General features: G+C 36.4%; 1 protein-coding gene across 2 annotated transcripts in view; it reads left to right on the plus strand.

Moving 5' to 3' along the window:
• The window catches only part of ZMAT3 (zinc finger matrin-type 3), a 32,492-nt gene extending 21,745 nt beyond the window's left edge, over nt 1–10,747 (plus strand). The window contains exon 6 of one of the 2 annotated variants that reach the window (XM_060639256.3): nt 3,481–10,747. In XM_060639256.3, the coding sequence (XP_060495239.1) occupies nt 3,481–3,692 (212 nt within the window). In that variant the 3' untranslated portion in view covers nt 3,693–10,747. The remainder of the gene's footprint in view (nt 1–3,480) is intronic. The other variant, XM_060639259.3, reaches the window with a different exon arrangement.
• Nucleotides 10,748–17,284: the final 6,537 nt, after the last annotated feature.

Below are 17,284 nucleotides of genomic sequence, written 5' to 3' on the forward strand. Positions count from 1 at the left end.
AAGTTGGCATTTATTTCCAAGCATTTATTTATTTATTTATTTATTTATTTATTCATTCATTCATTCATTCATTTATTTATGCTGAGGTATATTATTTATTTTTATTTTAAGGTCTCTGATCATAGTCCTTTATACTGCTCCTGGTGTTTGCCTGCTGAGAAATGTAAAATGCATTATAAAAATGGGCTGTTTGGTTTAAAGTTGTACAATGTTAAATCTTCATTTTGGGGGGAAAATAAAAAAAGATTATAGCAGTGGCTTTTAAGTAGGGTGGTGAATCAGATTTATTGGGGGAATTTTTACAAAATACACATGCCTGAACCATGACTTAGAGATTTTCAGTCAGTAAATTGGGAGTGGGACCCAGACATATGTGTGGTATGAAAATGCTTCTTCAGTGATTCTCATATACACCTTCAGGTTAGAACTGCCACTTTAGAGGAATGTTGTCTGCATTTTCTGATTATCTCCAGTAGGGGAGAGTTGAACTGAATAGTCCTTCATTCTCTCCCCATCACAGCCTCCAGTGCACACACATATCAGCAGAGGTAATTCACGTGAACAGTAAATCAAACAAAAAAACAAAAAAAAGTTAGTTGGAAAGGCAAGAGAAGCATAGAAAAAAGGGACATATAGAAAGCACAATGTAATAGGATTAATAGAAGTTCAGATATATGTCAGTAATTATAGTAAGTGTAAATTTACTGAAGTCCCAGTTTAAAGACAAGTGTTATAAGATTAGATAAAAAATTCAGCTGAAAGGAAGCTGAGATAGCTGTATTGATTTTAGATAAAGTAGGGTGCCTGGGTGGCTCCATCAGTTAAGCATCCGACTTCGGCTCAGGTCATGATCTCACAGCTCGTGAGTTTCAGCCCTGCGTCAGGCTCTATGCTGACAGCTCGGAGCCTGGAGCCTGCTTCGGATTTTGTATCTTCTTCTGTCTCTGCCCCTGCTTGCTTGCACTCTGTGTTTCTCTCTCTCTCTCTCTCTCTCTCTCATAAGTAAACATTTAAAAAATTAAAAATTAGATGAAATAAACTTTAGGACAGATGGCAGTTTAGACTACATTCTCTGGCCAGAATACAATTAAATGAGAAGTCAATATCAAAAAATACATTTAAAAAAATGTTATGAAATTTCCATTTGGAAATTTTAAAATACTTCTAAATGACTCATGGATCAAAGAAGTAATCTTACTGGAAATTAAAAATTCTTAAAACCAAACAGTAATAAAAATAGATTAAACTGTAGGATTCAGTGAAAATAATATCTTGAGGAAAGTCTTAAGTATTTCTTACAGTAGAAAAGAAAAGCAGAAAATTAATAAGCAGTTGTCCAACTTAGGTCAGTTACATAACTGAGTATTGACCCAAAGAAAACAAAAACACTATTTTTTAAAAATGTTTATTTATTTTTGAGAGAGAGAGGGAGAGAGAGAGACAGAGCGCGAATGGGGGAAGGGCAGAGAGAGAGGGAGACAGAATTGCAGGCAGGCTCCTGGCTCTGAGCTGTTAGCACAGAGCATGATGTGGGGCTTGAACTCACCAGCTGCGAGATCATCACCTGAGCTGAAGTTGGATACTTAACCAACTGAGCCACCCAGGCACCCCCAAAAACACTATTTTGAAAAGATATATGTACCCCTGTTTATTGCAGCATTATTTGCAATAGCCAAAATATGGAGGCAACCCAAGTATCCATTAGTATATGAATGGATAAAGATGTGGTGTGTACATGCATGTGCGCGCGCGCACACACACACACACACACACACACACACACACACACTATGGAATATTAATCATAAAAAAGGATGAGATCTTGCTCTTTGAAAAAACATGGATGGACCTAGAGGGTATTATGCTAAGTAAATATAGAGAACAAATAGTTAGTAGGGGAGGGGAGGGCGGCTTGGGCAAAATGGTGAAGGGGAGTGGGAGACACAGCCTTCCAGTTATGGAATGAATAAGTCAGAGGATAATAGGTATAGCATAGGAAATATAGTCAATGGTATTATAATAGTGTTGTATGGTAACAGACGGCAGCTACACTGGTGGTGAGCATCGCATAATGTATAGAATCGTCGAATCACTATGTTGTACACTTGAAACTAAGGTAACATGATGTGTCAGGTATACTTCAATAAAAACAAACAGCCCTCCCAAGGAGCGCGTGGGTGGCACAGTTGGTTAAGCATCCAACTTTGGCTCAGGTCATGATCTCACGGTTTGTGAGTTTGAGCCCCACCGTGGGCTCTGTGCTGACAGCTCCGGAGCCTGGAGCCTGCTTCAGATTCTGTGTCTCCCTCTCTCTCTGCCCCTCCCCCCATTTGCACTCTGTCTCTCTCTCTCAAAAAACAAACAAACAAAAAACAAACAAAAAAACAACCTCCCCAACTTAAAATACATTAGTTATAATTTGGTTTACCTATAAATACGTCACATTGCATATTTTGAATTCTAAAGAATTTATTTACATAATTATAGATTAACTTTTTTCTTTTTGAGAGAGAGAGGGAGAGAGTATGGGTGTAAGCTGAGTTGAGGGGCAGAGAGAGAGAATCCCAAACAGGCTTCATGCTCAGTGGAGAGCCTGATGCAGGGCTCAATCCCACGACCCTGGGGTCATGACCTGAGTTGATACCAAGAGTCAGATGCTCAGCTGACTGAGCCACCCAGGAGCCCCTAGATTACCTTTTTTTGAATGCACAGGCTAGTAAATTCAATTTAACATAGTTAAAAAAAAAAAGAAGTCAGTTATGTAAAAAGAAGAAAATAAAATTATTAGTAATCCCACCAACGTTTTTGTATATGTCATTCCCATCTCTCTGTATACTTCTTTAAAATAGAAATGCGATTATATTTTGTGATATTCTTGTTTCACTTAGTAGCATATTATAATTACGTTTGCATGTAATCAAAAGAGTTTTTGTTACTTATGGTGACTGCATGGATTTCCATTGCATCCATTACCGTAATTGTTCAAATCATGTGTTTGATCTCTCCTTTCCCCACATCCTCTGATAAAAACTTATATGAACACTGGTCATAAATAATGTCCTTGTTGACAAATCTCCGTGCAAAAATTCTCAGTATTTTCTTGGGATAATTCTTAGAAGTCGAAGTTTTGGATTAAAGAGTTAGCATAATCACAAAAGTTTCCATGCAATGTTTGGAAGTTAAACAGTTTTTAAAATTTTATTTACTTTTTAGAGACATTGCCATTTTGAGCTTGGGTTTGGCCCTATGGTAACCTTTCTGATGATAGTCGGAGGAATCATTTTAGCTTTTTAGATTGCACCTGTATAAAAATGTAATTTAAGAAAATCTGGGAATTTTGCATTCTTTTAAAGCTGGGAGTTCAGTGAATTTTATAATTTGAACTTAGAGTGACAAATTACAGTGATAATCAGCCAGACTGCCATCGTTTATTGAGTAAATATTTTGAAGTGACTACACTACTTTCATCTCTTGCTTTAGCAGGTCCTTACTTCAATCCCCGCTCTCGGCAGAGAATCCCCCGTGATCTGGCCATGTGTGTGACTCCAAGTGGCCGGTTTTACTGCTCCATGTGTAATGTCGGGGCTGGCGAAGAGATGGAGTTCCGGCAGCATTTAGAGAGCAAGCAACATAAAAGCAAGGTGTCTGAGCAGCGGTACAGGAACGAGATGGAGAACCTGGGATATGTATAGTGCTTGTTACATTCAGAGAGAGCAGCTTTGCCTGCCTGGTGTTTTGCCTTCTGTCGACATGCCCTGCTTTTGTGGTCCTTTTGATATAAGTACATTCCTCTGCTTAATGTTAATATATGTAACCTGCAGTGGTACCGTGAGATGTCAAAACTGGGGAAGGTAAAGAATGTGCTTCTTAGGTCACGATGCGTTTTCAGGTCAGTTGTGTTGAGCTACTTAGAGCATGTGACCTACCTACCCCATGAGAAATAACTTTTTATCTTGACCGAGTTCTGGTCAACTAGTAGCCTGATCACTTAGAGCTTTAACTATTTGAAAATTTCACCTTCTTTTGCAATTTTAGTTTTATGTACTGTTAAGAATATTCTTGAGTTCTTACTTCAGATAACGGTGACAACAGGTAAGCAGAGATTTTGGTTTCCCAAGGCTTCTTTGGAACCACCTCAACGCAATGCCTTGTCAGTAGGATATACTATTATTGTAAACTGCATTAGGGTCTTTCCCAGGACATGTTTTCCCATTATCATGTCTTCCCATTATTGAAATGCAGATTTTCATGGATTCATACACTTCCAATGTGCTTGTAGACTTCCAAATGGTGAAATTTCATTTCCAGTCATGGATTTCATTCATTTAAATGCCACCTTCTTCCTTTCCCCTCCCCTGCCCCTCCCCTGTCCTGGTTGAATTAGCTTGTAAAATAAGCTCATTCTCATGCCCCAGCCATATTATGGGCTTTCCAAGCCCCCCATTCCAATATCCAGTGAGTGTAAGATAGATATGCTATTTTTTACAAAGATATTTTTCGGATGGTTTTAGAGTTATTCACTGATAATATGTACTTGTATGATGGTCTTGATCCTAAATTCAGTTCTCTTGACATTTGTTTTTGCAGACTTTTTTGATAAACTGATCCTTACATTGTACATTCTTTCCTGTCTTGCCAGTTTGTTGGCCGTCCTGAGAAAATACTACTACCTTACTGTTTCATAAATAGAGAGGACTTTAAAAAAAGTTAATCAAATTTTAGTAGCATCATTTCCAATAGTAAAATACGTGAACTTTGGTTTCTTTATAATTTAGCTTTCTAAAAGATAATAGAAATACATTATGGAGTACTTTGGTATCTGCTAATTACAACAGTATTATTATTTTCTTGTTTTCAAAATAAGAAGCTCTAGTGTATGGCTAGATTAACTAATGGAGTACCCTATGAACTTTCATTACTTGTATTTTATCTACTTACTATAGTTACATGGATAAGACTGGTGCTCATCCATAGTTCTTTTGAAAGGCCACATTCACCAGGAAGTTTATATTGAGTAGTATCTTTGCACTATGGTCAATTCACATTTGATTGCTTACATTACTAATTAAAAATGAAACTCCTTTTTCCCTTGGGAATTCTATAAGCAAAGAGATGAGGAGAAGGAAATTATCATTGTCATTCTTTTCCTTTAATACTTATGAACAGTTTTTGAGCAATCTAGATATGTATTTAAAATTCAGTTTTGGGATTAACCTCTAGTTCAGTATCAAGTTGCCCTTTGGTTGAAGTGGTTTTTTGAAAGATAGTAGAATTGTTTAGTAATTTTTTTTCTCCCCAAAATAGAAGAATGAAATAACGTTATTGAGATTCTATCTAGACTTGTGACTCATAGTATAATCCTTTTATATAATTGATTTGTTTAGGGCAATTTAGAGCTTATTTCGTTGGTCAGTAGGTTACTCATTTTGCTGCTAAGTATAATTTTTTGGTAGATTTTAATATAACAGTGCTGGCCACTTGGTTCTATAATTATTTAAAAATCTCATTTTCCCCTCTTTCTCTTTATGTCTCTGTGTGTGTGTGTGTTTATGTATATGTACACACACACACATATATGTGTGTATATATTTATATACATATACACACATATGTTTATGTGATACCATAGAGAAAATTTCATTGGATCCTTATTTCAGATAACAGTAAAGGATTGTGAATAAGAATTTACAGTTTGTAAAAGTGGCATTTATCTATTTTCCATTTTTCCTTTACAAATAAAATTAAAGGAAGGATTTCGCCCACTCTCCCCACTTAACAATCTCATTACATATGTACAAAAAGCAGTGGACTTAAAGGCCTTGATGTTTATCCTGGCCTTGCACATTCAGGTTTCCAGTCTCCCAGTGCCCTTAATGGATGTTATGAATGCATAAACGCATTTTCTTTAAAGAAAAGTTAGATTTATAGTGTTATTTCTTACTTGCTCTATTTCTTTGCACTAAAAAAGAGCTATGTGTTTGTTTTATATGACACTTTAGATACCATATTGCCTACAATAACTCAGTTTGCTCCTTAATTTCCAAACTGTAGGAAGTTGATAACTTCCATGATCATTTATGGAGGTTACATACACATCCAAAAAACAAAAAACAAAAAAACCCACAAATCTCTGGGACAGTGGGTTGTTTTGGGCTTGTTACCTTGCAATATTCTCCTATATTCTATAGGTGAAACAAAGGGTGACAGAGGTTGTCAGAAAGGAAATACCTAAATAAACACATCTCTGCATGGTACAATTTCTCATATTCATACATTCCCTGTAGACAGTGTTTTTTCCCCTGTCGAAGAAGGCTGTTGTTCCTGCTGCAGTGATAAGTGATCTCCATTGGTTTCATGTTGTGAAGTCCACTCCCGCTCTGTAATGTGCTTTAGAATTTGCACCCTGTGCTCCCCAGGAGTCATGTTAGTATCTTTTTATATGCTGTATACAACGATGGACAGAGGCCTAAACAGTGGAAAACCTTGAGTCAAACAAATAGATTTCAGTAATCATCTGCAAGAACTCATAGCATCAAAGTCTCTTTTCTCTGTGAATATCTTTGTGTAAGTTGTCATTCAAAGTCAATGTTAGAAGATAACAATTAGAAACTCTTAAGATATTGAGGGCAAGAAGTTGTAAAGGAAAAATTCCATGTTCCAATTAAAAGGTTGGATTGCATATGCCTTTGAAGTGTTTTTTTCAAAAAGTTAAGCTACAAAATTGAGTGTGCCATGTAATCCTTTTGACTCCACATTGAACAGAAAAATACTTTGTTGGTCTTGTCTTTGTATATTATGTACTGCAACTTGTAAATATGTGCATGTTTTTTTATTACATTTTTCTGCTTGTCTCTTATTGCACTGGATTCTGCAAGATGAATAATATTTTATACCATTCATTTAGAAAAAGTAACTTCTCCAACTCCCTCATTATTTCCCCTTGTAATTAGTTGGTAAACTCAGAAAACCATTTAGGATTTTTGAAACCCTGAGATTGAATGAAGAATCATGGCTGTCTGAGATCATCCTTATGTTCCTCTGACTTAAACATGCTAAAGGGAAGCATGAAATCTTCCACCTTGTTTTATAAAGCTGTTCTATAGAACTGATAATGCTTGCTTATAGCTACCTATCTACACTTTCAATGAAGATAAATGGAGAAATATATATTTCATGTTTATATATAAACATATGTATATATATTTGGTTAAATCTTTCTCTGTAGATAGATTCTAAAGATTAGTGGTGGGATTTAGGATTTATTCACTCCTGAATTGGCTGGGACCATGAGCAATGACAGCTTGAGGACTGTCCAGTGACCTGTGTAAAAAAGAGCCTTACTTGTGTCAGGGGAGACATGTAACCGTTAGGTGGAGTATCCTCTACAGAGAGGTCTAGGGATGGTATATTTGGAACCTATTTTGTTTCCTTAATATCAGGATGTAGGCTGGAAGTGCTCTTTGAAGAACTTGGTGAGGCATATACTAAGAACAATAAAGCTTCCTTACAAATAGAAATATTTTGTCAATATAGGCAAAAGTTTAATGCAGGCTTTTGAACAAATGCTTGAAAAATATTCCACTTTGCCAACTTTTTTTTTTAACAGCCAAATCATTGTTCAGGAGTTTCATACATAATAGTGTTTTGTTGTTGCTTTTGTTTTTTTGTTTTTTTGTTTTTTTTTGTTTTTTTTTTGGGTTGTGGACCTCTACCATCGTAAGTTATTACTATCGGTCTAGCTGAATGGACAAATAGCTGTGTAAATAGCTTCTCATATGACGTTCCTACTGATAGCTCTTTGACCTTTTCTTCCCATTATGAATGGGAAGATCATTTGTAAACTCCCTTTCTGGGTAGCTACCAAAAAAACAATACTGGTTTGTGGTCCCATGTGACCCTGTCTCCGTTAAGCCCAGAATATGAGTGCCTTTAGCAAGTTTTATCATTTTACAGAGAGAAGAGATGATAGAATTATTGCCATCAATCACAATTCATAAAACAGAAGCTTGGAATAGCAAAGGTCTGTGTGAATTGTGTTCTATGTCTTTTTTTTTTTTTTTTTTTTTTTTTGCTTAGTGCAATTTCAATTTGATATTGAGTAAAATTGTTAACATTATTGATCAGGAACCATACCCCTGAAAATAAATCCAGTTATCCCAGGCTGGCAATAGTCAGATTATTTTTCACCTTAATCTGTGTTACGTTTATATTTAGTGAATAGTAGTGTGGTGGGTTGAAAAGTGCTTGACATTGATGTTTGGAAGAACTTTTTTCTAGTGGTCTTTTCCCAACATGTCTATCCAGGAGAGAATTATTTACTTGCAAATGAGATGTGTGAAGAGACTATCTTACCCTTGCCACAATACTTACGTTAATTCATCTCTATGTTAAAGAAAGGATCTTCACAAATCAGGGGTGAGGACTTTTAAAACAAAAATTCCCTACTTCAATTAATTTAAAATTCTAAATTGCCTGGGTACTTTGAGTCTTTAAAACACACTGCTAAATTAATTTTATTGTAGAAATATTAACATTTTCCTCAACATTTTATTATGAAAAATTTTAAATGTACATTGCAGTTGAAAAAATTTTACCATATATGCACCAGTAAATTCTACCATCATCATTTTACTAGGTTTGTATTACCACATGTCCATCCATCCCTGTATCCATCCATCCATGGAGTTTTTTAAAATCCATATTTCAGTGTAAATTTCAGACAGTACATTTCCCTTACACACTTCAGCATAGGTGTCATTAACTAGAGTTTATTATTTGTTTAAATTAATATCTTTTAAAAAGCAGTGTATTAAGTTGATAACCTGAACCAAATAACATGCATTTTTTTTTTCTCTCGTGAACTTTAGCTTTCTAGGTTTCTGTTTTATATGTGCGTAGCATAAAGGAAGACAGTTGCTTTCCAACCTGACATTTTTGGGGGTTGGTCATTTTAAAAGCTTAGTTGTCACACATTTTAAAATTCGATGATAAGAACTTTTTTCTTTACCCCTCTTTGATGATGTATTTTTGCTGAACTATGCAGCTTCTTAAAAAAACTGTAAATTACCAATTGGGGTTTATTAAATCAGTGTATACCTCATTTTAATATATTGCTGCTTTTCTCCACGATACTACATCTCTGTCATTACTTTTACCTGCTCCACCAGAATGTAGAGAGGAGGAAAGTCAAACCTATACATGATTAGTGGTTTTAAACAACTTGAGAAGAACAGATTTTGTAGTTTAGAAAGTTGAAACCATTAACTTATTTAAGGACTTTGAATTCCCTGAGAATTGTAATTGTCCATGCTTCCTCTAGCCATAATTAGCAGGATCAAAAACGATTGTACTGTACAATGAGTTGTTGAAATTGTAAGCCTTAGTAAGCATCTTTAGCTTTACTCTAGTACTGTCTAGAAAAATGTTTTTTGACATATGCCTTTATTTTTATGCCAAATTTTTTTGTGGATAAAATCTGAAGAATTTAAGTGACTTGCTCCAGGTCATGAAGATTGAACAAATAAGTCAGAATTGAAACTTGACTATTCCTGATTCATATTCTTGTGCTTGTATGATATAAATCATGACTTCCAAAATAACTGAACATTCCTTTGGGGACCTTAAAATGAAAGTATGTACTTTTAGTAGTTAGACTTTCGTTTTTAGGCATTTTACAGTTCTTTGAACTTAAAGATTTTTTTCATGGTCATGTTCCTCATTAAGCCAATGTAATTACTAAAAATCTCACTTCACTGTTGAATACTGACTAATAATGCAGGTTTTATGAGATTTCTTTTTGCTTTTGAATAACCTTCATGACTCACTCCTTTTTCTATGTAAGTGCTTAAGTGACCCCCTCACTAGTGAAAATAAATGTTCTATATCACTGATTCAATGTATATTGTCGACATGATATATTTTTTTAAGGAAAAGTAACCCCATGTGTCAGGATGAGTGATATCCTAGGGCAAAGCACACATGAAGTTTATTTCTACTCTGCAAATCTGGCATTTACTGGAACAAAACTCTTTTAGAGCGGCTGGTCGTTGTTTTGCCTTCTTTTGGTACTTGAGCACCTTTCTGTGGTTTTGTAAATCAGTGTGTCATTTTGTAAGAATTTCTTGTTAATTCTGTGTACATTGGCGTTCACCTTGTGGTATCCTCGGCTGACCATAATAATTTAGTTTGGGTATGGTGTGTCTGCTTTGAAATGCCTTACTAGAGCATGTCCGATTCTGCTCTTAAGCATTCCATGCATCTGCTAGGGCAATACGTTGCCTGTCTTGGATGTATGCTCTAGATCCAGAAGCAAAACTGATTTTGCTTTCACTGTTAAGGTTGCATTTTAGTGTAGTTATTGTTTTAAATTAGAGAATAAAATCATAAAAAACCAAGGGAGACTTTAGAACACTTCATTTAATGGCATGGCAAACTTTTAAAATTGGCTTTTGCTGTTTCACTAGAACAATATCTAGTAAAGGATATGGCTAAAAAGCGCCAGCCAGAACCGTATGAAATTGGGGTTGTTTCCTAAAATTTTTTCTAAATGTCATTCAGGGGTTTAACATCTGTGTATGCTGTTGGGGCTAAGTGCCAGTCACTGATTTGGAAATCTTTGCATTCTGGGGCCATAAAATGGCAAAAGTATGGGATTAAAACCAATCAACTGTGGTTTTACACAACTGTGAATTGTGAAATTGAAATTGCTCTTTTGGTTTTTTTTTTTTTTTTTTTTTTTTTTTTTTTTTTTAGCATATCGAATATAGAAATCCAAAAGTTATTTAAAATTTACACTGCTTATGTTGATGGCTCATTTTGGCTGTGTATCCTCACTTCTGTACTGATTTATGATAAAAGCTTGACATTATTATAACAGGCATTTTGTGTTCAATTTAATAAAACAGTTTCTGAGTCTTGTCTGCAAATTGTTTGGTTATGAGTTGGAGATCACAGGGAAAAGGTACATTGTCAGCACTGAGGCGTTATTTTCAATGCTGATGGTCAATGACTAGGTTTCCCATTCATCAGTCTGCATATGATCTGCCAGACTTCTTGAACTGATACAGAGTATGTCAGCTCTTGGGCTTGCGGTAGAATTGACCTAGCTGCTCACACAACTTCTTCTGTACATCACTGGAGTTAGCCTGAGCCTGGAGCAAGTTCTTAATTTTATTGATGTATTTTAAAATTTATCTTTCCTTCAAATTCTAAGGAACTTTGGGCTTAGCAGGACCATAATCACTGCTTCTGAAAATAAACAATGTAAAAAGGGATCTACCCATTAATCTTTTGAGTGTTTCACATATAAAATACTCTTATAATTAGCTTATATATGCAAATATTGAGCTATGGTCATTTAAGTACTCTGGGTTACTATATGCAATGTGCTTTTGAATTTAAATACTCATTTTAAAAAGTAGATTATAGGGCTGGAAGGTGCTGTTATGGTTTGTTTAATCAGGATGCAAGACACATACACTTACTGTCGTGGGAAAAATTCTTGTGTCTGCACAAAAAAATGTTTCTGAATGAAGTGAATAGATCACATTGAATCTGTCTGTGTGTTGTAAAAATACTCAAGGCAGCACGTTTTATTAAATCATTTCTAAGAGATTTTTAACTTAAAAGAAGGCTATGATAATGGGCATCAAAAAAGAGAGTCTTTAACCACTAGAGCTTTTCAGCTTTTCTTTCTTCAGGCATTTCTGAAGCTTATTTGCTGAAAATCTATTCAAGATCAATTGCTGGGTGTTATCCTTTACAATTGCCTGTATGTAAAAGACTAGTAATGAAATTTCACAGTCTGTTATAAATTAATATAAGATTGTAAAGAGATCAGAAATAGGTATTTTTGTGATGAATTTTAAGATTTTTATCATCTGAGTTGAAACTTAATCCACCAACTTTTATTCCTACTTGTGGGATATTCACAAACTGTTGAAAAGTAGAAACCTACAAAAAGATGAAGACAGGCAACAATTTTGAACTGTAAATATTTAATAGGGATGTGATTATGAATCTTTGCCAAAAAAAATCACTTAAAAGTACATACCATGGTGTGTAGATACATGTGGGTATGTGTGTGTAAGAGAGAAAGATGTGGAGATACATGGATAGAGAGAGAAAAGCGTATTAGGAGGAAGCGTACGGAAGTATGTTGTATGTATGTATAATGAAGTACGTTCAAAGGAACAGATGGATATTTGCCACTGGAAGAAATATGCTTCATCATAGGAGTCTATAACGTCTGCTTGGTACTTTGGTTGTCTTTAAGTATGTAATTAGAGCTTCAAATATACTTTGGCTGGCAGCCATCCCTCCAGACAGGAACAAGATGTCTTTCATAGTAGCTTTAATTTTTAATCTTTGCTAATGCCAGAGGCTCTTCTCTATCCCTGTTTTTTTAGAAATAGCTTATTGGGTTATGGACTTTGACCAAAGGTATCTAGTGCCACCCTGTGGACTCTCTAAATCTTAGCAGTTTGAATGTGGTTGGTACACTACTTTGGGAGCAGGATCTTTGGCTAAAAACTGTCTAGTGGAGGAGAAGAGTTGTCAATCCATAAATAATGTAAGGGCAGACATCATGTTAGGAAATAACAAGGGCTGTATTCTTTTTATAACTTTAGGTGCTAAAGTATGCAGAATGGGAAAAATGGTGGATTGGGATTCAGAATGCACATATGTGTGTATGTATGATTTTTGTGATTTTAAAAAATGTCTATTTTGCTTTAAAAGAATCCATTATCCATGCATATTTGGATAGGTAAACAACAAATACGGAAGCTAAATAGAAATAATGATCAATGAGAGCCTCAAATTGGAAGGAAAGGACTAGAAAAATGTCTTATCAAAGGAGATTGTTAAAATTATAAAAAATTATATATAGGGGCAAATGTTACAATATATGTGGAAATGATGCTGACAATATAAAAACTACAAAATGCAAAATACAAAAACTTTTCCCAAGCATAATTTATTTTGGGGAAAATATGATGTTTTCTGCTTCAATAAGCTGGCAGTACAGAAGTAGACATTTTTAAAGTCTCGTTAAATACTTCAAACATTTAGAAAAAGTGCATTCTAGGATAATCGGTGCCAATTCTGTCACCTGTGTCCCCCCGGGCATGTCACTTGACTCTTCAGTTACTCAGAATTGGGGTATTAAGTGTGATTTCCAGTTATTTATTTTCAGTCCTCTTAGTAGCATGGAGAACTTAGAGAATTGATCTTTAAAAATCGGTTGAGGTTTTTGAATAGATAAGGCCAGTATTCACCCATGAACTCATGCTGCCATGTTTTCCTCTCACGAGGCAATGGCAGTTACCAGTTTCTTAGGTATTTTCCAGAGATCTCCTATGCAATATGAATGGTGGCCTTCCATACACATTTTCATTTTTCTGGTGACCAGTGTGCCTTGGCAATCATTCTTTATCAGCACATGTGGATCTTACTCTTTTTGACTACATGGTATTCCCTCATATGATTTCCAAAATGTCTTTTACTGGTTCTTCTTTGATCCTCGATTTTTTAAATTAAAAACTTTAAAAAAAAGTTGTGGTAAAATGTACATAATATAAAATTTATCATTTTTAACCATTTTCAAGTCTGCCTTTCAGTGACATTGAGTACATTCACACTGTCTTACATTGTCACCACCAACTGTTTCCAGAACTTTTTTCATCTTCTCACACCAAAGCTCCATAACCCGTTAAACAATAACACCCATTTCTCCCTCTCTCCAGCCCCATGGCAACCACCATTTTACTCTCTTTCTCTATGACTTTGACTACTCTAGGTAGCTCATACAAGTTGAATCATACACTCTTTGTCCTTTTGTGACTGGTTTATTTTATTTAGCATATTTTCAGGGTTCATATGGTGGTGTATGTTAACATTTTCTTCCTTTTTAGGCTGAGTGATATTCCAGTATATGTACTTGCCACATTTTGTTTATTCACCTGTTGATGGCTTTTTGGGCTGCTTCACCTTTAGGCTATGGTGAATAATGTTGCTCTGAACCAAGGTATACATTAATTAAAAACTTTTAAAAATTAGAAATTATTTCACAGATGCAAAGTAGAGAAGACAATGAAATAGACATACAGGCACTCATCATCAAGCTCCCCAGCACCATCAAATCCTAACATTTTGCTATATTCTGTTATTTTTAGGAGAATAAAACATAGCTTCAGTTGAAGCCTACTGTGCACCTCTCCCCAGTTCTGATCTTTGTCCCTCCCAGATAAACCACAATCTTGAATCTGGTATATATTATTTTCACGTATATTATGTTAATACCATATCTATCCATAAAGAATACAGTGTTGTTGTTTATGCTTTCAAAATTAATGTAAATGGCATCATAATGTGCAAATACTTTTGTATTTTCCGTTTTTTCTCAACATTCTGAGATTTATCTATGATGATAACATGTAGCCATAGTTTATCCATTTTAAGTGCTCTATAGTGTTCCATTGTCCATATATACTGTAATTAATTCATCCTGTTGATGGACATTTAGGTGGCTTTCAGTATTACTTTATTACAAACAATACTGCATTGAATGCTTTTTTTTTTTTTTAAGCTTATTTATTTTGAGAGAGAGAGAACACAAGCAGAGGAGGGGCAGAGTGTGAGGGAGACAGAGAATCCCAAGCAGGCCCTGCGCTGTCAGCAAGGAGTCCAATGCAGGGCTTGAACCCACGAACCATGAACCGCAAGATCATGACCTGCCTGAACCGAAATCAAGAGTAGGATGCTTAACTGACTGAGCCACCCAGGCACCCCTACAGTGAATGCTTTTTACATATCTTTACAGGCCTATGTGTGAAAGACTCAGGAACCACATCCTTGCTACATCACCTAAGAGCTCATTAGAAATGCACCATCCCAGGGGCACCTGGGTGGCTGAGTGGGCTAAATGTCTCACTTTAGCTCAGGTCAGGATCTCGTACTGTGCATTTTCTTAATGTTTATTTATTTTTGAAAGAGCCGACAGAGAGAGACAGGGTGCAAGCAGGGGAGGGCAGAAAGAGAGGGAGACACAGAATCTGTAGCAGGTTCCAGGCTCTGAGCTGTCAGCACAGAGCCTACCATGGGGCTCAGACCCACAAACTGGAGATCCTGACCTGAGCCGAAGTCAGACCATTAAGCCACTGAGCCACCCAGGTGTGCCTAATAATGGAATTTCTAATCCGGCAAATATCAAAACACTTGAGCAAATGCTTTGTCCTATTTTAAGTGCAATTAGCTTTTCGTCCACAGAGTTTAATTTACTCAACAAATATTTGTAAGGCACTAACTGTATATCAGATAATCTCCTAAAAAGCACTCCATTAATATTATTTCTCTTAATATTGTTGGAAAATTTACTTTCCACTTAAGAAAACCTTGAGATTTTGACTGGGATAGTGCAGTTTATCAAAAAGCCAGAACATGTGAGTAAGGAGGAAGAATGCACCACAGGGCGGTGAACCCCCCTGCTTTGTGCCCAGACAGACCCTGCAGCACTCCTTGCTCAATATCCAGCCTGAGGTGCTTCCAGAAGGAAGCAGCCCTCCACCGACCGTGGTCAGGGTGTGCACACGGCAACAGATTCCTCAAGGAAGAGAACTCAGGACTTTGTCCATTGAGTGATGCGAGCTTTTCTGTCCAACAGTACATCGTTGTGGTCAAAACTGGGAAAATTCCTGGGGAGTCTTGGGGCTAATTATTCATCTATCCAGTCCCTCTGCATTTTTGTGAATAAGTTGCAGGACAGAGCACTTTAATCGCAACTGGATTGGCTACTTCAAAGTGTATTTACGTGACCTGAAAGAACCTTCTCAGAGATAGGAAATTCTTTATTTCCATTACTTAAATTCATGTTCAATCACATAAGTAGACCTACACACATTTTCACTATCTACTATTCAATACTTTTGAAAAGGGGAAATACTCCTTCAACTCATTTCCCCAATCCTACTTTTTCCTTCCTAGAGGTAACTGGTATTATTAGCACAATGCTTATCCTTCCAAACCTTTTTCTATGTATTTCTAAATATGTTGTCTTATAATTTATGGAGAAGAATTTCTATGCCCTCTACTTGAATATTTATTTAACCTCATACAGAAATGCCAGCCAATATGGACAGAAATCTAAATTTTTATGTTAAGTCCCTTGACCTTGGTCTCTTGGAAATTCTAATTTTTCTAAAACACGTTGGGGCCAAACAAAACATATCTGCAATACAAATTCAGTGCTAGGCTGCTGGTTTGTGGCCTCTGCTTTAAGAAGGCTTTGATTTAATTCTATAATAGAATTGAAATTTTTGGCACTGAGGAACCAGTGAAAGTTTTTAGGCAAAATTGTGTGATGGCAAGATTTTATTTGGATATATGCCCCTTCCTCACATGCTTGCCTTTTGTTCTTTGGCCCATTAGTCCATGAGTTCCAAAGCAGCAACCGCCTGCAATAGGGCAGTTAGGAGGGAAAATACAGGTCTCTCCTGAAATCCAGCACGGGCCATAGTTTTCCTAACTGGTAGTGACTTTGTAAAGTCCTTGAGCCCAGAGATGAAATCCTGTTTTGCTTGCCAGCTAGCAAGTGATAAAACGGTGATCACATGCAAAGAAATATGAAGCTGCTCATTCCCTTTCTTCCGTCCACTAAGAGAGACTTGGCAGGAGGGTATGTTGATGAAATGCACAGTGGCATTAGGCAACAGCCATTCTGGCAGCACTCATCTGCAGAACACGATGAATGTAATGTTTCTAAGGCCCCTGCTGGAAACACAGACCCGTTGGCGGGATGTTATCCTGTCAGCAGAGAATTCCTTCGGAACAAAATTCATCAATGCTCCTGCAGAGGCGGAAGAAGGGAACAGAGGAAGAACAGCCTCACCATGAAAATCCCCCAGGCTGCTGATGGGGTGAGCCTCTGGCACCGGAGGAAAGGGAGTTGGGAAGCAAGCGTAGAGGCACATCTCTCCCCCCCAGGAAAGACTTTGGCTTTACAGTTTTGTCCATCTAAAACAGGATGTATCCTTTAAAATATAATTCTGACCCAGCAATGAACTCCAACTTTGGTTATTTGTTTTAATTCTCTAGAGTATGATTTTAAGCTGTTTCCTGGGGGAATAAATGCACAGCTCGTATAACACATGGGTTAAATAAGACACACAACATCTCTTCTGCAGGCTGAGAGCCAGGCAGAAGTCACTCATCTCTGTGATACAGGTGTGAAAGGGTTAATGCCCTGTGGGCAGCTTTTGAGTAAGGATCAGGAAATGCCCTATGGGCA

This window comes from Panthera onca, chromosome C2 (assembly GCF_046562875.1).
Source record: "Panthera onca isolate mPanOnc1 chromosome C2, mPanOnc1 haplotype 2, whole genome shotgun sequence".
NCBI classification, from domain to species: domain Eukaryota; kingdom Metazoa; phylum Chordata; class Mammalia; order Carnivora; family Felidae; genus Panthera; species Panthera onca.